Consider the following 19,268-nt stretch of genomic DNA (forward strand, 5'->3'; position numbering starts at 1 on the left):
AAAAAAGGGGAGCTCTTTTTTTACGTTGACTTTTTTTTCTACTCTTTGCCCTTTTTCCTTCCGCTCCATTTGGGGCTCTGGGGTCCAGTCATCTCCCCATTTGGTCCCTGGACTGACTTGTCTTTGTCTCTTGATTCTAACTTGTAAATAAAGAAAATATTATTCACGTTTGAGTCAGCCTTAGTAACATTTGTTTATGTGGTTCTTTCTGAAGGAACATGATTCGAGTGCTGCACGGTGCCCGCCAAGCCGCGCTGCCCGGGAAATCTTAGAAAGGGTCTGAGACAGGAGGAGGGATCCTGCAACTTAGCTCAGAAGTAGGATATCCCTGGGTTCAATCCTGTGTACCACACACAAAAAAAGTTGGTTTTTTTGGTACTGAGGTGGATGGAACCCAGGGGTTTTTCTACCTCCGGGCTATACTCCCAGCCCTATTTTATATTTTACTTGGGAACAGGGTCTCACTGAGTTGCTGAGAGCCTCACTAAGTAGCTGAGGCTGGCTTCGAACCTGTGTCATCCTCCTTTCTCAGCCTCCCGAACGCGGGGATTACAAGCGTGCGCCACCATGCTAGGCTCAAAAAGTTGAGTTCTACTTAACAGTTCTTAAAGGCTTGGGAAATTGCTAAAGCATGATTGGGCCTGAACAACTTAGGTGTGTGTAACCCCTGGGGGGTGCCCTCTATTGGGGGTTTTGGCTGATAAATTCAGTGGGCTTTTAGTAGCTTCCCTTGAGCCCTGATCCCGTTTTGAAGAAAGATGTTAAATTCAAAACTAATCATTTTGGGGGCACTGGCAATATGAAATACTTCATTTAAGAAGGTTTTAAAAGTAAGGTTAAGATTTCAATGTCCAAGACTATCAATCAGTGGGGACACGGGTTGGGGGGCTTTGGGGGCTGTGCACCCTTCTCAAGGGCTTTTAAGAGTCCTTTTAGCCATCAAAAGGAAGATTGCTGGGGTACCTTCATGTAGTTCCCTAGAAATTGAACCCAGGCAACCCCAAGTGCTTTCAAGAGAAGTCCTGGCTCACCTCGTGAGCTGCAGACCACTCGACTGGAAGAGTTTTGAGACGTGTTAGACCCATTGGGGGCCTTTTTATTTTTGTGCTGGGGATTGAGCCCCAGAGGCGTTCTGCCTCCAAGCTATACTCCAGCCTTTTTTTCTTTCAGTGCTGGGGGTGGAGCCCAGGGTCGTTCTACCCTTGAGCCATAACTCCAGCCCTACTGTTGAAAGGCTCTCACTGAGTTGTAAGAGGTAGCTGAGGCTGTCCATGAACAAGCATGGCACCGCACCAGCTCCCTTTGAATTTTATTTTGAAGACTCAGTTGCGAGGCTAGCCTTACACCTGCGGTCTTTTCTCTCCCTCCTGACTGGTAGAATTACAGGTGTCACAACCGAGCCTCGCACTGATCTTTTTACATTTTCCTTGGATGAATTCACCTGGTCCAGATCCCAGCTCTACTGCTGTCCCCCAAGACAGTCGTTTCAGGACTTGTCTGCCAAAGTCCTTCATAGAGCTAGAAAGGCCGGCCTCCGGGGTTTTGCTGTGGGTGTTCTGTGCACCCCTGCTTTTGGAATCCTGGGGTCACCCCCTCCGTGGGGAGCCTGTTGGTAAGGCAGAGGTGGGTGCTCAGTCAACACTGAGTGCACCTGATGGCTTCTCATACTCGGTGCAGGCGATGCCACGTCAAGGGGCGAGCAGAGCGGCAGCAGCCCTCAGAGTGGAGTCGGCTCACCATCGGTGCAATAGTTATTAACCACCATAGTTGGCTTATATCGGCTGACTCCAGAAGGGCCTGACCAGCCCTACCCAACTTGGGGATCCCAGTCCCGCCTGTCTACTTCCGATCTTGGATTCCCTCAGGGCTGCCTTGAAGGAGAACCCGCAGGAAGGACGGGGCTGTGTGCTGTGACAGGTCAGAGGTCTTCAGCCGAGAACTGGGACTGGATGCCCCCTGCTGAGTTGTTTTTCTGGTGTAGACGTGGAAAGGCCAACCTTAGGCGACTGGATTTTAATAAAATGGTAAGTAGTTCTAGTGGGGCATTGTGCAGAGAATTCAGATGTTTTTGTAAGCAGGAGGCGGGGGTGAACTTGCCCAAATGCCAGGGGCCGTGGAGCGGCCCAGACGAATTGGTGCTGCTAGGTGAGCCCGGGGGAGGGCGTTTCAGCCAAGTCCAATGCATAAAGAGTGGAATCTTTGTCCTAAGCACTAATAGTCCGCAATGAACACGTACCCCTGCGAAGCACCGAGCCAAAACCAACCGCAACTCGGTTCTCCCTGGAATTCCTTATAAGGTGAATCCTAAGCCCACTTGACTAGTTGAAGAGATGAAGCCATTGACCCCACACCAGGGACCCACGTGGGACCGCACTGAAGGGAACTAGGAGACGAGGCTTCATAACGAGACTGACACTGGCGCCCATGCTCCATCCGGGGTACTTGGGGGGCCGAGGGGTCACCTGGCCCAGGAGCATGAGACCAGCTAGGACGCGGCAGGTAGATCCCATCTCAAAAAAAAAAAAAAAAAAATTGCACTAGAGAATCTTGCTGAGGTTGGGTTGTCAAGCGCGTGGTTTTTAAAGCGGTTGCGGCAGTTAGTCCTAGCAACGGAGTGGTGGTTTGGGGGTGAAGGACCAGTGACCGGTGGAAGCTGTAGGAGATGAAATGGGGATGACTCTGAAGAGCGTTTAAAATCACGCTAGAGGAGCACCTTTCTGCTCGTGTGTACGTTGTGCGTGTGCGGCAGCGATGTGTGTTGCACATGTTTATAGATCCTGACACTCACTTGTGCAGAGCTTTCCAGCCCTGGAAGGGCTGGTTCCTTGACAGAGGAGCCCCTGGCTGGCAGGGACGCGCCAGGCTCGCAGGAGGCTGTTCTCAGCTCCAGCGCCATCTGCCGGCCGTGCTGCCCGGGACGTCCCCCCCTGAGTCTTGCCACTCTTCTTTTATTAGTTACTAATTACGTGGTCCTGAGGATTGGGCCAGGGGCCTCCTACCTCTGAGCTACACCTCCAGCCCTTTTTTTTTTTTTTTTCACTTTTTGCTTTGAAACAGGGTCTCACTAGGTGGCTGAGAGTCCCTGATGCCGAGGCCGTCCTAGAGCCCGCATCCTGCTGTCTCAGCCTCCCAAGTACGGGGGTTCCAGATGTGCACCATCACCCCTGGCAGAGCGTGTCGTTCTTGTCCATCTTGTCCAGCTTCTCTGCCTCCTGTTTTCAAGTCCTCACGTGAGTCTGCACTCTCCTGGGGCAGAGGGTCACGGGGCGTCCGTCTCGTCTCCTTTGCTCTACTACACGTGCTTTTCAGACAGCCTTATTTTTTGTAATTTTTAGTTTTTTGTGAAGGGTCATACTGGGGAGAGAACCCAGGTGTGCTTTACCCCCTGAGTTAACAACCCAGCCCTTTTTATATTTATTTATTTGTTTGTTTGTTTATGTATTTGTTTATTTTGCAGTACTGGGGATGGAACCAGGGTCATTCTACCTCTGAGCTACACCCCAAGCCCTATTTTGTAGTACTGGGATGGATCTCAGACCATTCTACCTCCAAGCTAACCCCAAGCCCTATTTTTTTTTTTTTTTTTTTGAAACGGTCTCATTGAGTTGCAAAGGGCCTCATTAGCTGAGACTGGCCACAAATCACAAACTACAAGCATTACAAGCGGGCGCCACCACACACCCAACCCTTTTAAATGGCAACAACCCCACCCCTTTTGAAATGTTTTATTTTGAAACAGGGTCTCAGTAGGCTGCCAAGGCTGGCCTGGAACCTGCAATTCTCCTGTCACGGCCTCCCAAGCACTGGGATTCCAGGCTAGCTCCACACCTGGTTCGGACAGCCCTTAGTCTGCTCTATCTAAAGCCTGTCTCAGCCATCCAGAAGATGGGCCTCATGATACCTTCCTTGGTCCTCTCTGTATTTGCACACTATTTTTTATTTATTGGTTAATTGGTTGATTGATTGATGGTACTGGGGATGGAACCCTTCTACCTCCAGGCTACACTCTCAGACCTATTTTATATTTTATTTGGAAACAGGGTCTCTTAAGCCAGCAAGGCTGGCTTCGAACCTGCACGATCCTCCTGTCTCTACTTCTCAAGCGTGGGGATTACAAGTGTGCGCCACCATGCCCGGCTTATTTTATTTATTTATTTGTTTGTTTTTTATTTATTTATTTACTTATTGCAGTACTGAGGATGGAACTCAGGGGCATTTGACCTCCGAGCTACACCCCCTGCCCTATTTTTTATTCTTTATTTTGAAACAGGGTCTCACTGAGTTGCAGAGGGCCTCGCTAAGTAGCTGAGGCTGGCCGTGAACCGCGATCCTCCTGTCTCAGCCTCCCGAATGCTGGGATTACAGGTGTGCGCCGCCGCGCCCGGCTGCACACTGATTTAAAGCAATCTTAGCCGTTCCCCTGGAGATGACAGCCACTCATAAAACCTGTCTCTGCACCTTGCCCTGTAGTTCCAGGTCTGGTTTTCAACTCCCTCAGCATGTCCAGAAAAGATCCTCTTTCCCCCAAACATGTCCCTCTCGAAGTACCAAGCACAGGGCTCGCTGTGCCAGGCACCTTTACAGTTTAGTCTCCAAAATAATCCCCAGAGGAAGGTTCTCATCACTTTGTAGTTGAGGATGCTAAAGCTTAGATTCTCACTAGATTGCCGGCTGGCCTTGAACCTGTGATCCTCTGATCCAAGTATTGGGATTAGAGGCGTGTGCCACCACACCCTCTTTAAAGCCAGGATTACTAATATATCACTGATCCCGCCACGCAGACCCAGCAGTCCCTCCTCCTGTCCAGCCACAGAGGTTGGCTGAGGTTTCCTGTGTCACTTTTATCTCCGTCCCCTGACCCCAAATCAGGCTAGACTCTTTTTACTGGTCCACGTCTTCCAGCTGCACATGTCCTAGGGACCCATGGCCTGCTTCTCCCCTCTTGAGCTGGCCCCTCCCCACCATCCCAGTTAAGACCTCTGTCCTAGCCGGGCGCGGTGGCGCACGCTTGTAATCCCGGCATTCGGGAGGCTGAGACAGGAGGATCGCGCAGGTTCAAAGCCAGCCTCAGCTACTTGGGCCCTTTGCAACTCAATGAGACCCAGTTTCAAAATAAAAAATATAAAAAAAAATAGGGCAGGGGGTGTAGCTCAGAGGTAGACTGCCCCTAGGTCCATCCCCAATACCTAAAAAAACAAAACAAAACAAAAAAACCTACAATCCTCCTGTCTCAGGCTCTCAGGTTCTGGGATTAGTAATGCAGCTTAATTTTTATTTTGAGACAGGAGCTTGCTAAATTGTCCAGGCTGGCCTTGAACTCTCAATCCTTCTGCCTTAGCCTGCCCAGTTGCTGGAATTCCAGGCGAGCGCCACCACCCTGTGCGGCAGGCAGCCCTCTCCCTGAGACGCTGGGAGCCAAGTCGCACACAGGGACTCGCGGCCACAAGATGGAGTCAGATCCAAGCCTTAGACAGCGATTTCCTAAACTAGGGGGGAGGAGGAGAAAGCTGAGCCCCCCAAAAAGCTCTCCAGGGGTCCAAGAGGAAGGGGAGCTGGGCATGGTGGCACACACCCAGAACATATATATGTACGTAGGCCGAGCATCATGGCGCACACTTTTAATCCCGGCATTTGGGAGGCTGAGACAGGAGCATCACGGTTAGAGGACAGCCTCAGCTACTACTTAGGCCCTTCACAACTCAGTGAAATAAAACCCTGTTTCTAAATAAAGATTTTAAAAAATAGGGCTGGGGTTGTAGTTTGGAGGTAAAATACCTCTGGGTTCCATCCTCAGGACCGCAAAAAAAAAAGAAAAAAAGGGATGGGGATGTGGCTCAGGGGTAGAATGCCCCTGGTTTAATTCCCCAGTAACACACACACACACACACACACACACACACACACACACGCACGTGCACGCACACACACACACATCAGACTTTCTCAGCCACGCACTGCTGTCTGACCTTGACCAGCTGAGTAATTGGCGTCCCAGTTCCTCCTTCATTAAATAGAGATGATCACACTTAGTGCAGATTGGCGCGAGGAAGGATAATGGCTGAGGGCCTTTGGTCTTTCCTCATATCTGGGTTTCCTTTTCTTTTTTTCTTTTTTTTTTTTTTTTTTTTGGTGGTACTGGGGTTCCTGGAAGCCCTTCTACCTCCGGGCTACACTCGAGACCTATTTTATTTTTGGAAACAGGGTCTCTTAAGCTAGCACGGCGGCTGGCTTCGAACCTGCGTGATCCTCCTGTCTCCGCCTCCCAAGCCCGGGGATTACAAGCGTGCGCCACCACGCCCGGCCTGGGTTTTCAACATAAGGCAAAGCAGATGGTACCTCCCAGGCCCTTCCTCTTTCGCTTTGGATTCCCCAAAACAGGACACACTCGACAGCCGTCAGGTGTCCCAGTCGTCATACTGGGGGAAGAGAGCTCTTGGATGGCAGTAGACGAGGGGGTGCCCCAAGCCAAGAAGAGTGCTTGGTCTGTGGGTCCCGTAGCCCCAAGGCAGATGGGACGGCCCCTGAGGGAGAGGAGGAGAGGAGGCTGGTGGTACCTGTGCAGGCCCTGGCCATCGCCCCTCACCAGATCGCCAGCCCACGCCCATGCAGGAGCAGCCGCCCCGCCGCCAAGAAGTGTGGTTTCTACAGCTTCTCACCCCGAACACGCCTGGTGTCCTCTAACCTCAGATGCTAAGCAGGGCTGGTCCTGCTTAGTACTCGATGGAAGAGGAGCCTCGCGGGTCAAGACCCAGCCCGCTGGCTGCCACAGGAAGCAGTGTAGACAGAGGCAGGAAGGCAGGGCCTTGTTCAAGGCCTGGCTCTGCCTCAGAACACACTCTGAACAACCCTGAGAAAGAGAAGCCCCAGTAATAGCTGAGATCAAATTTAAAACTAGAGCCGGGCGTGGTGACGCAGGCTTGTCATCCCAGTACTCGGGAGGCTGAGGCAGGAGGATCATGGTTCTCGGCCAGCCTCAGAAACAGGCTGGCCTGTTTCAAAATAAAGAATAAAATATAGGGCTGGGGTGCAGCTCAGAGGTAGAATGCCCCTGTTAAAACCAGGCTCATGGCTGGATTGGGGAGCAGGTTTTGAGCCAGATTTGAGATTATTTAAGGAAGTTTATTACTTGTTATACTCAGTGGATTGCGCTCTTGATTTTGTGGACCAAGATACAAACCCACTGCACATGAAAAGTGTTTACCGCAAGGCTTTCCTATAGGAATTTTTTTTTTGGGGGGGTACTGGGATGGAATTCTACCTCCGGGCTATACTCCCAGACCTATTTTGTATTTTATTTGGAAACAGGGTCTCACTAAGTTGCTGAGAGCCTCACTAAGTAGCTGAGGCTGGCTTCAAACCTGTGAGATCCTCCTGTCTCAGCCTTCCGAGCGCAGGGATTACAAGTGTGCACCACCTCGCCCGGCTCCTATAGAAATTTATTTAATTTGTGTGTGTGTGTGTGTGTGTGTGTGTGTGTGTGTGTGTGTGTGTGTGTGTTTGGTACTGGGGTTCCTGGAAGCCCTTCTACCTCCGGGCTACACTCCCAGACCTATTTTATACTTTTTTATTTTTGGAAACAGGGTCTCTTAAGCCAGCACGGCTGGCTTTGAACCTGTGCAATCCTCCTGTCTCCACCTCCCAAATGCGGGGATGACAAGCGTGGCCACCACGCCCGGCTTTTATAGGAATTTAAAACCAGAAAAAGGCTGGAGCCGGGCGTGGCGGCGCACACTGTAATCCTAGCATTTGGGAGGCCGAGACAGGAGGATCGCAAAAAAAAAGAAGCCTGGATGTAGTGGCCCATGCCTGTAATCTCAGTACTTGGGAGGTAGAGATGGGAGGGTTTCATGTCTGAGGCCAGCCTCTGCAACTTAACAAGGCCCTGTTTCAAAACAAAAAATCCCTGAGAGTACTGAATAAAAATAAAAATAAATACTTGAAAGGCTGAGACAGGAGGATCACAGGTTCAAGGACAGCCTCAGCAAGTAGTGACTCTATCAGCCCAGAGAGACCTCATTTCAAAATGAAGATTAAAAAAAAATAGGCTTGGGGTGTAGCTTGGAGGTAGAATGCCCCAAGGTTCAATCTCCAGCACCATAAAAAATAAAAATAAAATAAATAAATGAAAAGGGTCTAGCTTCTTTTAATCAAAAGCCAATTTCAGAGCCGGGCGTGGTGGCACACACTTGTAATCCCAGTACATGGGAGATTAAGACAGGAGGATCAAGGTTCAGCTACTTAGTGAGACCCTGTTTCAAAATAACGAATAAAAAAAAATAGGGTTGGGGGTTTAGCTCAGAGGTAGAATGTCCCTGGGTTCTATCCCCAGTACCACACACACACAGACACACAGACACACACCCCACAGAATAAAGAACTAGAGCTGGGGCAGAAGTAGAATGTCCCTGGGTTCCATCCCCCGTACCCTAAGTAAATAAATAAATAATAAATAAATAAAAGACACTTTCAACAACTTTATTAAGCCTTAAGACAGAGCCGAGAGAAATGTCTTTGCAGTGGTGCGTCAAGTTGGCTTTCGAGCAAAAGGTCAGCAGAGACGGGGCTCTGGGGCCGACCTCTCTGTGGCATCTCCTGAGACCCAGCCACTCTTTCTGGAGGACGACCCTCCCACCGAGGCGGGGGCTCGGGGGCCCTGACCCCTGCGCTAAGCACACTGGACTGGATCATCATTATTATTATTAATTATTATTATTATTATTGTCATCATCATCACCATCATTTTCATCATGACATGGGGTCTGGGGATTGAATCTAGGGACACTCTACCTCCGAGCTTCATCCCCAGCCCTATTTTCTACTTTGAAATAGCCAAGTTGCTGAGGCTGGCCTCCAACCTACTGCCTTCCTATCTCAGCCTCCCAAATGCTGGGATTACAGGCGTGTACCACTGTGCCCGGCTGAGGCCTGTGCTTTTAAAAGATCGCTGAGTGACTCTTTTAAGTACCTATCAGTTTGAAAACCAGTCATCTGCGTCACCCCTCTGTGCCTGGCACGAGCCTTCTCGTGTGGTTACTTATCTCTTTGCGTGTGTGTTAACTTGGCTCACAGTTAACCAGAATCTTCCGGAGAGCTCAGGCCTCCTGTCACCAGTCCTGCCTCCTGTGATGGAGCCCGCCGGGGGAAGCGCGATCTCGTCTAAGCCGTGGACACCTCTGTCAGGCTTGGGACTGGAGGGAACGCAGGAAAAGCAAAGGACGCCATAGATGATACACGAGGAGGTCCTCGGCGTCCCTCTCAGGGGAGTCTGGACTCAGGAGACAAAGGGCCGGAGCCCTGAGAAATGGCCCCTTGACAAAGTTACCCAGCATGCACCAAAGAGGGCAAGACGCAGCCGGGCCAGGCTAAGGACGGCTCCAGTGCGGCCATGCTCAGTGGCCATCACCCCCTCCCCAGGTCCCAGCATCCCTCGCGCCTGGGGGCGCTGGCCAAGACCTGGGGGGGGGGAGCACAGACGCCACCCCAGATGCGGTGCTGCTGGCCGAGCGCGGGTGTGTGCTGGGGAGGGCGGCGGTGCCCCACAAGCCCCACCCCAACGCTGGGCCAGGAAGGAGGGGGCCGGAGGAGAGGTGCATCTGTCCAGGGTCAGCACGGGGTGCGCGTGGGAGACCGGGCCTCCGGACACGCAGAGGCTGGCGGAGGCCTTCCAAAGCTGGACAGCGTCTTCCAGGACGAGACCTCAGAGTCGTTGACTAACGTGGCAAAAATCATTTTAATTAATGAATTATTCATGCTAGGGATCGAAACCAAGGGCGTTCTACCTCTAAGCTATGCTCTCAGCCCTTTTTATTTTTTAAATTTGTGTGTGTGTGGTACTGGGGATGAATCCAGGGGCATTCTAACTCTGAGCTATACCCCAGCCCTATTTTTAATTCTTTTTTATTTTTTGGTGGTGGTACTGGGGTTCCTGAAAACCTTTCTACCTCCAGGCTACACTCCCAGACCTATTTTTATTTGGAAACAAGGTCTCTTAAGCCAGCTGGCTTTGAACCTGCGCAATCCTCTTGTCTCCACCTCCCAAGCACAGGGATTACAAGTGTGTGCCACCACGCCTGGCATTTATTCTTTATTTTGAAACAGGGTCTTGCTGAGTTTCAAAGGACCTCACTAAGTAGTAGCTGAGGCTGTTCTTGAACCACAATCCTCCCATCTCAGCCTCCCAAATGCTGGGATTACAAGCGTGCACCACTGTGCCTGGCTCCACATGGTCTTGCTAAGTGGCTGAGGCTGGCCTCAAACCTGCAATCCTCCTGTCTCAGCCTCCCATATCTCAGCCTCCCAAGTACTGGCATTACAGGCACATGCCAGCCACCACCACACCCAACCCTATTTTCTATTTTTATTTTGAAACAGGGTCTCATGAAGTTGCTGAGGCTGGCCTTGAACCTGCAATCCTCCTGTTTCAGCCTCCCAAGTATTAGGATTACAGCCATATGCCAACACACCTGGCCAGATTCTCTGATTCCTCCCGCCCCTTCCTCCGGCCCCCCCACTCCCAAGGAGAACGTACCTGGGGGCACTGGACACGCAGGTGCCTGTGACCATGAGGACGGAGCCCACGAGGAAGCCCACCAGGCCGACGGCCAGGCCCAGGGCACAGACCAGAGTCTCTGTGGTGTCTGGTGGTGGGGTCAGCACCTGGGGCTCTGGAGAGAGAGGAAAGGTCAGGGCCCGGCACAGGGACCCCAGGCGAGCGGGGCAGGCAGGGCTCCGTACCCCAGTGTCTGAGCAGCGGCCGGTCCAGGCCCCAGTGCTCCACCCTGCAGTCGTAGACGTCGCCGGCCGTGGGCACAAAGGTCAGGTAGTGGAACTGGCGGAAGCGGTGGTCGGGCTGGGCGTAGAAGCTGGTCTGAGCCGCCCCCTCCGTGACCCTTAGCCCGTTGCGCAGCCAGGTGACGTTGACCACGGGCGGGAAGATGTCGTCCACCACGCAGATGAGGACGTTGGGCTCGCCCAGCTCCACCGGGGCCTTGGGGAGGACAGTCACCCTCGGAGGCACTAGGAGGGAGGCGCCCTCAGTCCCCGTGTTCATCCCCTAAGCCGGCCTCTTGAGGACCAGGACTGGGGCCGACCTCCTCTCAGAGGGCAAGCAGCGGGTGTGAGCACTGGGGCGGGAGGACAGGAAATGCAGGAGGGGACCCTGGGGCGGGTGTGGGGGCACCGGCGGTCCCGGGATGGAGGCAGGTCCAGGCGGAAGGGGCCTTTCCTCAAGAAGGAAGCGGGAAGCTGGGCCCGCTGGTGCACACCTGTGATCCCAGGATTCGGGAGGCTGAGACAGATCACAGGGTTGAGATCAGTATATGCTAACTTATTGAGACCTCGTTTCAAAATAAAAAATTAGCTGGGTGTGGTGGCGCAGGGTTGTATTTGAGAGGCTGAGACAGCAGGATCACAGTTTGCAGCCAGCCTCAGCTACTTAATGAGGCCCTCTGCAACTCAGTGAGACCCTGTTTCAAGATAAAGAATAAAAAAATAGGGCTGGGGGTGTACCTTGGAGGCAGAATGCCTCTGGTTTTCATCCCCAGTACTGCAATAAATAAATAAATAAACAAACAAACAAATATTAAAAAGGCTGGGGGTGCCAGACGTGGTGGTGCATGCTTGTAATCCCAGCATTCAGGAGGCTGAGACAGGAGGACTAGGTTCATGGACAGCCTCAGCTACTTAGTAATGCCCTCTGTAACTCAGTGAGACCCTGTTTCAAAAAAAAAAAAAATAGGGTTGGTAGAATGCCCTAGGTTCTGTTCCCAGTACCGCAAAAAAAAAAAAAAAAAAAAAAAAAAAAAGGCTGGAGGGAGTAGCTCAATGGGTTCAATCCTTGGTTTAAAAAAAAAGGAGGAGGAGGAGGAGGGGGAGGAGGAGGAGGAGGAGGAGCAGGAGCAGGAGGAGGAGGAGGAGGAGGAGGGTGCTGTGGGATCTGGGAAGGCTGAACACCCCCCCACCCCCCCATCCCACCCCCGGGGAAAGACAGGCGCTGTGCCTGAGCGAGGGCGGCCGGCGGGCCGGGCTGGGGGGGCCTTACCGCTGGCGGCCCTGGTGCGGTTGGAGCGCTCCACCAGGACGTCCAGGTGGGCCCCGAGGCTGGCGATGCTGGCCAGCCCATTCTGCAGATCAAAGCGTGCAAAGTCGCCGAACTCGGGCAGACGCCACACGGCCTCGCTGTTCTTCAGGTCCACGGAGATCAGCTGCTCCCCATCGAATTCGTGGGCGAACTGGCCCGAGGCGCCGTAGGACTGGTAGAAGGCCGGCCCGTAGGAGCCCACGTGGTCAGCTGCAGGGCGCGGGGAGAGGAGGCGCTTCCTGACCATCCGCGAGGTGGCGCTCGGCCTCCGCCCGGACCCTGGGCGACCCTGGCTGCAGAGGCCCGGGAGGGCCGAAGGGGCTCGCGGCCGGCTGGTGTGGGGGGGCTGAGCAGGCGGGGCGAGGCGCCAAGAGCAGGACAGGCGGGAGGGGACTTCCACGAGGGATGCGGTGCACGTGGGGGTGAGATCGTGGTGCACACCTGCCGTCCCGGGGCTTGGGAGGCCGAGGCAGGAGGGTCGCGGGTTTGATGCCAGCTTCAGTAGCTTTCTGAGGCCCTCTGCAACTTAATGAGGTCCAGCTTCAAAAATAAAAAGTAAAATAGGAGCCGGGCGTGGTGGCGCACGCTTGTAATCCCAGTGCTTGGGAGGCTGAGACAGGAGGATCCAGGTTCACGGCCAGCCTCGGCCGCTTAGTGAGGTTCTCTGCAACTTAGTGAGACCCTGTTTCAAAATAAAGAATAAAAAATCAGGCTGGAGGTGTAGCTCGGAGGTAGAATGCCCCTGGGTTCAATCCCTAGCACCACATACACGCACAAAAAGATAGGATGGGATATAGCTCAGAGGTAGAATGCCTCTGGGTTCAATCCCTAGTACCACCAAAACTAAGGAAAGAAAAAAAAAAACCACAGGCCCTCACCAAGTTGTTGAGGGCCTTGCTAAGACGGCCTTGAATCTGTGATCCTCCTGTCTCAGCCTCCCTAGCACTGGGATTACAGGCCTGTGCGACCATGCCTGGCTATAACAGACCATGTTCCAAATATTAAAAAAGTAGGGCTGAGGGTCTAGCTTGAAGGTAGAATGCCTCTAGTTCCATGTTCTTCTTTTTTGGTGGTACTGGGGTTGAAACCCAGGAGCATTCTACCTCTGAGCTGCACCCCAGCCCTATTTTTTGATCTTTGTCTTGAAGCAGGGAGGGTCTCACTAAGTTACAGAGGGCCTCACTAAGTAGCTGAGGCTGGTCAGCAATCCTCCTGTCTCAGCCTCCCAAGGACTGGGATTACAAGTGTGCTACCACGTCTGGCTAGAATGCTTCTGGTTTCAACCACCAGTACGGAGGGGGAGGAGGAGGAGGAGGAGGAGGAGGAGGAGGAGGAGGAGGAGGAGGAGAAGGAGGAGGAGGAGAGGAGGAGAGGAGGAGGAAGAGGAGGAGGAGGGGGGAGGAGAAGAGGAGGAGGAGGAGGATGAGGAGAGGAGGAGGAGGAGAGGAGGAGGAAGAGGAGAAGGAGAGGAGGAGGGGGGAGGAGAAGAGGAGGAGGAGGAGGAGAGGAGGAGAGGAGGGGAGGAGGAGAGGAGGAGGAGGAGGAGGAGAGGAGGAGAAGAGGAGGGGAGGAGGGGAGGAGGAGGAGGAGGAGAAGAAGAGGAGGAGCGGAGGAGGAGGAGGAGGAGAAGAGGAGGAGGAGGAAGAGGAGGAGGAGGAGGAGAAGAGGAGGAGAGGAGGGGAGGAGGAGAGGAGGAGGAGGAGGAGAAGAGGAGGAGGAGGAAGAGAGAAGGATTAGGAGAGGAGGAGGAGGAGAGGAGGAGGAGGAGGAGAAGAGGAGGAGGAGGAAGAGAGGAGGATTAGGAGAGGAGGAGGAGGAGAGGAGGAGGAGGAGGAGGAGGAGGAGGGGAAGAGGAGGAGGGGGAGAGGAGGAGGAGGAGAAGGAGGCGGCGGCAGCGGAGGAGGCGGCAGCGGAGTTGTTAGCTAACCAGAAGCCCACTGTGGGCGCACACCAGTAGCCACAGAGCGCAGTGGCGGGAACTGGACGGGGCAGCTCCAGCCAGGAAGGGGTAGAGAAACCCGGTGCGGGGCAGCAGTGGGGTGACTGCTCTTCAGAAAGGAGGAAGAAGCAGGGGGATGTAGGGGAGCCCAAAGGCGACGCTGGCTTCCCCAGATTGGGTTGCACCATTTTTAGGTCCCGCACGGACAGGAGCGAGGTGAGGGATGCGGGGAGCCTGGGTGGAGTTGCCCATAGCTCAGAGGGCGAGAGGAACGCGCATGCTCTGTGCGGCTCCCGGAAGCTCCGGCCCTCGGCACTCACCCTTGATGTCCTCGGCTTCCTGGGGGCTCAGGAGGGTCATCAAGGTGTGGAGTCCCAGGGCCAGCCCAGCGCGGAGGGCCATTGTCCTCTGGGACTTTAACCAGGTAAGCCCCGGGCTTCGTGAGAGTTAAGGGACAAGATGGAAGTAAAGAAGTTACCGTCTAGGGTGGGGGGAAATCTTGCTATGTGCAACCAATCAGAGCCGTCTTCTGAGTTACGTCATCCGTTGCTGGGTAAAGAAGCCAGGCGCCTCGGAGGGAAGGCGTCTGGTCCTCGGGGATTGAGAAGAAGTTTCCGCTTAGGAGGGGCCCTTGGATCAGTCACCTGGCACTTCCTCCTCCCAGGAGGGGCGTCGAGGGGACGGGAAGGTCTCCCGACCCCCGCACGGCTGAGGGAAGGACGGTGCAGGGACCTGAACTTTTCCTATACGTTTCTGCAGACAAATATAGAGTTAAAAAAAAAAATCAAGTAAACTAAAAAAACACTGGGGTGTAGCCGGGCGTGGTGGCGCACGCTTGTCATCCCCGCGCTTGGGAGGCAGAGACAGGAGGATCGCGCAGGTTCGAAGCCAGCCGCGCGCGCTGGTTTAGGAGACCTGTTTCCAAATAAAAATGTAAAAATAGGTCTGGGAGTGTAGCCCGGAGGTAGAAGGGCTTCCAGGAACCCCAGTACCACCAAAAAAAAAAAAAACAAAAACAAAACACTGGGGTGTACTGAGAGGTAGACTGCCCCTGGGCTCAACCTCCAGTAAAAAATGGATAAATAAATAACTTAAACCAATAAATAATAACCAATAGAAGTGAGTAAAATGATTACCTGTTGCTGTCCTAGGGAGACACTTCCCAGTACTGGGGCAGATATGACCCCACAAGGAGGCAGCTAACATGTCTACGTCCTGAAAATGACATAAACTCAGCGCCCTTCAATTGTCTAAACAGCTGGTTTTGAGGTAAAGTTGAATCTCTGGCATTCGCTGGAACGTGACAGGTTGAGGTAATGTTAGGAATATTCTTCATGAAATAAGTATCTACAAGCCGGGCGTGGTGGGCACGCTTGTCATCCCAGCATTCGGGAGGCTGAGACCGGAGGATCGCGGTTCGCGGACAGCCTCGGCTACTTAGTGAGGCCCTCTGCAACTCAGTGAGACCCGGTTTCAAAATAAAGAATAAAAAACAGGGCAGGGGATGTAGCTCAGAGGTCGAATGCCCCTGGGTTCCATCTCCAGACCCGCTAAAAAAAGAAAAGAAAAGAAAAGAAAGAAAGAAATGTCTATGGAACACCTGCTATGCCCTGGGCCCTGCCTTGGGGACACAGAGGCGAGTAGAAGAGCCTCCGTCTCCTCTGCACTGTCCAATACAGCAGCCACCAGCCACACCGCCGCCCTCTTTTACTTTTATTCTGAAATAAGTCTTGCTAAGTTGCTGAAGGTCTCCCTAAGTTGGCGAGGCTGGCCTCGAACCTGCAACCTCCTGCTGGGCCTCCCGAGGGCGGGGATTACAGGCACTCTTCCATTGGAGCAGCCGCTGGCCAGTCTTTGGGTCCTTTTCTGTTACCAACTAGGGAATCCACTAGGGGGCGATCTTAACTTCTCCATGTTTCAATTCTTGCCCTTCGACTGTTTGTATCTGATTGTACTTAATTACCACTAATCTGTGTAACTAATCTGATTGTAACTAACTTGCTTTGAGGACCTCCATTCGTGGGTCTTTCAACCTATCTGGAAAGCTGAGCGCAGAAATAAACATGGTATGAATAAGATTCAGGTTCTCAGTCCTTAATCTTCCGGGATCATCCTTCCCTCTGTGGTTGGATACGGGGCGCAAGTGCTCAGCCCACATCACTGGAGGGAGTTGGGAAGAGGCCCCGCTGTCCCCAGGGTCTCCGCGAGCTCCTGGACAGAGAAGGGGCTGACCTGTGACAGGTGACAGCCCCGTGCCGGCCGCCCTCGCGGTCCCTTCAAGGCGGCTCCCACCTCGGCCGCCCCAGGCTCTGGGCCTGAGCTGCTGCTGGGAGCAGCTCACGGGCCTCCAACTCTCCCTCTGGTCTCTGACTTCTCTAAATCCCAGACCTATTTTTATATTTTTTTATTTGGAAACAGGGTCTCCTAAGCCAGTGCGCGGCTGGCTTCGAACCTGCGCGATCCTCCTGTCTCCGCCTCCCAAGCGCGGGGATGACAAGCGTGCGCCACCACGCCCGGCTTCCTGGTAGCTTTTAAAGTAATGTTCAGTTTGCCAGATGTTAGGGGCGTGAGAAAATTATAACAAAGGTCGTTTTTAATCTCCCCAAGTGTTCGACACACACAGAGGACTTGGAACAGCAGAGGAGGCGCCCAGAGGCAGCATCTTTGGCGACCATGGGGCCACGACAACTGCTGAAACTCTGGAAGGTGGAAATTGGGGTGTCAGGGATGGCGCGTGGATGCCTTGACTCAGGAACTCAGGGTCCGCAGCGTCCTGGGCTGACACGATGGAAGAGAATTTCAGTGCGCACCAGTCAGAGACGTCGAGGGTTGTTTAGGACAGTAGGAATGCACGTTCCAGGGAGAATCCGGCTGCCTCACGAGGGAGAGAGGCCCTTTGGGGAGTGCAGGGCTCCTCTCTTCTGGGGCCTTGGTGAGGGTGGGCAGGAGGAGGTGGTGAGGATGACTTCCTGTCTCGCAGTCCCCTGGGGTTTCTGGTGGTCTGGTCATCCTTAGCCTCCTCAGGTTGATGGAAGTCTTCATTATCTAATCAACAGATAAGCTGGAGATTGTCCTAGATTATAGGCTTCTCAGGATATCAGTGCACCAGGCAATTACGGTATTGTTCAGTTAGCTCTCTGATCTACAGATCTCCCAGGAATTGGGGAGACAGGCCTGGTAAAGAGAGCTGGTTCAGGAGGTAAAGGCTGCGGCACTTCAGCCAGGCTCTTCGATTAAAGTTGTATTTTACTTTTTCTTCCTGTCTGTTTCCTTTCTACCTATTTATCTTTTCTTCCCTATTTCAGGTAAGTCCCACCAGGCACACAGGCTCCTGTGGCTTCTAGTGCTGTGTGGAGACTGTGGAGGGATGAAAACGCAGGTTTCAGGAGAGCAAAACTGGCCCTCGAGGGTCCACTTGCAAACGGACAGAGACTCGGTCCCAGACGAATCCTGTAAAGCGCTCTAGAAGCCACGCCTTATTTTTGTTATGATTACTGTTATCATTTTGTACCGGGGATTGAACCCCGGGGCTTCCTACCCCTGAGCTACACCCCAGCCCTATTTTATTTATTTATTTACTTATTTATTTATGATAGTAGAGATTGAACCCAGGAGCATTCTACCTTTAAGCTACACCCCCAGTCCTATGTTTTATTCTTTATTTTGAAACAAGGTCTCACTAGGTTGTGGAGGGCCTCACCTAAGTAGCTGAAGCTGTCCCTGAACCCTGTAACTGGGATTACCAGCATGTGCCACCACGCCTGGCTTATTTATTTTTAAGTTTTGAAACAGGGTCTCACTAAATTATTGAGGGTCTTGCCTAATTGCTGAGGCTGGCCTCAAACCTGTGATCCCCCATCTCAGCTTCCCAAGTACCACCATGCCCAGCTACCTTTTGACTTTTTTTTTTTTGTGGGTCTGGGGATGGAACCCAGGGGCATTTGATCTCCGAGCTACACCCTCTGCCCTATTTTTTATTCTTTTTATTTTTGGTGGTACTGGGGTTCCTTCTACCTCTGGGCTATATTCCCAGACCTATTTTATATTTTTATTTGGAAACAGGGTCTCTTAAGCCAGCGAGGCTGGCTTCGAACCTGCGCGATCCTCCTGTCTCCGCCTCCCAAGCACGGGGATGACAAGCGTGTGCCACCACGCCCGGCCTGATTTTTTATTCTTTAATAGGTTTTCACTAAGTTGCAGAGGGCCTCACTAAGCATCGGAGGCTGGCTGTGAACCACAATCCTCCAGTCTCAGCCTCCCGAATGCTGGGATGACAAGCGTGCCCACCACGCCCGGCTACCTTTTAACTATCAGTGATGAACCACGTCAGACCCTCCACGTCAGACCCTCCCTCCGCAGAGCTGGGTGCTTAGGTCTCTTCTTTCCCGAATATTCGTCAGTGTTTTCTTTTCCTGCTGCCAAACAATCACTTTTCTGCCTTGGCTCACGTACCTGGTCGTAATGAAAAGTCAGTGTGGGCATCGTAGCTAACCTCTTACCAACTACTTCTCTCCGCAGCTGGCAGATTTACTGTGCAATCACAAATGTTTACATACTTGACCTTTCTCACGATCAAAATGTATTCACTTAAAATGACTTTTTAGCTGGGTGTGGTGGTGCACACTTGTAATCCCAGTACTTGGGAGTCTGAGACCGGAGGATCGCAGGTTCAAGGCCAACCTCAGCAACCTAGTAAGGCCCTGTTTTAAAATAAAAAATAAAGTCGGGCGTGGCGGCGCACGCTTGTCACCCCCGCGCTTGGGAGGCAGAGACAGGAGGATCGCGCAGGTTCGAAGCCAGCCGCGCTGGCTTAGGAGACCCTGTTTCCAAATAAAAATGTAAAAATAGGTCTGGGAGTGTAGCCCGGAGGTAGAAGGGCTTCCAGGAACCCCAGTACCACCAAAAAAATAAATAAATAAATAAATAAAATAAAATAAAATAAAAAATAAAATAGGACTAGGGTATAGCTCAGAGGTAGAGTACCTCTGGGTTCAATCCCCAGTGCCACAAACAAGTAAAAATAAAAATAAAATTACTTTTACCCATATGTGGTGTTCACTTGACGTAAACAAGTAACCAGGAAAAAAAAAAAAAAAAAAGAAAGAAAAGAAGTCTTCCACCCAAGAAATTCCCCGAATTCTGCAGCAGGTCCTTCCTGGGAACTCAGTCTGCCGGATACAAGTGACGCTCGGGGATCCGCGGCGCCCATTGGTCCACTGGGGAAGGGAATCGCCTTCTCCATGGAGAAGC

At 52.6% G+C, this 19,268-nt stretch overlaps 1 protein-coding gene across 1 annotated transcript; it reads right to left on the reverse strand.

Annotated features, from left to right (window-relative positions):
• Positions 1-1,918: 1,918 nt before the first annotated feature.
• LOC308273318 (HLA class II histocompatibility antigen, DO alpha chain) lies at positions 1,919-14,420 on the reverse strand (the record flags this gene model as incomplete). The annotated part of the gene is made up of 7 exons (XM_080710398.1): positions 1,919-1,972; positions 2,315-2,383; positions 9,068-9,188; positions 10,529-10,664; positions 10,735-11,016; positions 12,041-12,289; positions 14,339-14,420. The coding sequence occupies 7 exons, from the start codon at positions 14,418-14,420 to the stop codon at positions 1,919-1,921; spliced, it is 993 nt and encodes a 330-aa protein (XP_080566524.1).
• Between the last annotated feature and the right edge of the window lie 4,848 nt (positions 14,421-19,268).

The sequence above is a fragment of the Muscardinus avellanarius genome, assembly GCF_963383645.1.
Source record: "Muscardinus avellanarius genome assembly, chromosome: 14".
Taxonomy (NCBI): Eukaryota; Metazoa; Chordata; class Mammalia; order Rodentia; family Gliridae; genus Muscardinus; species Muscardinus avellanarius.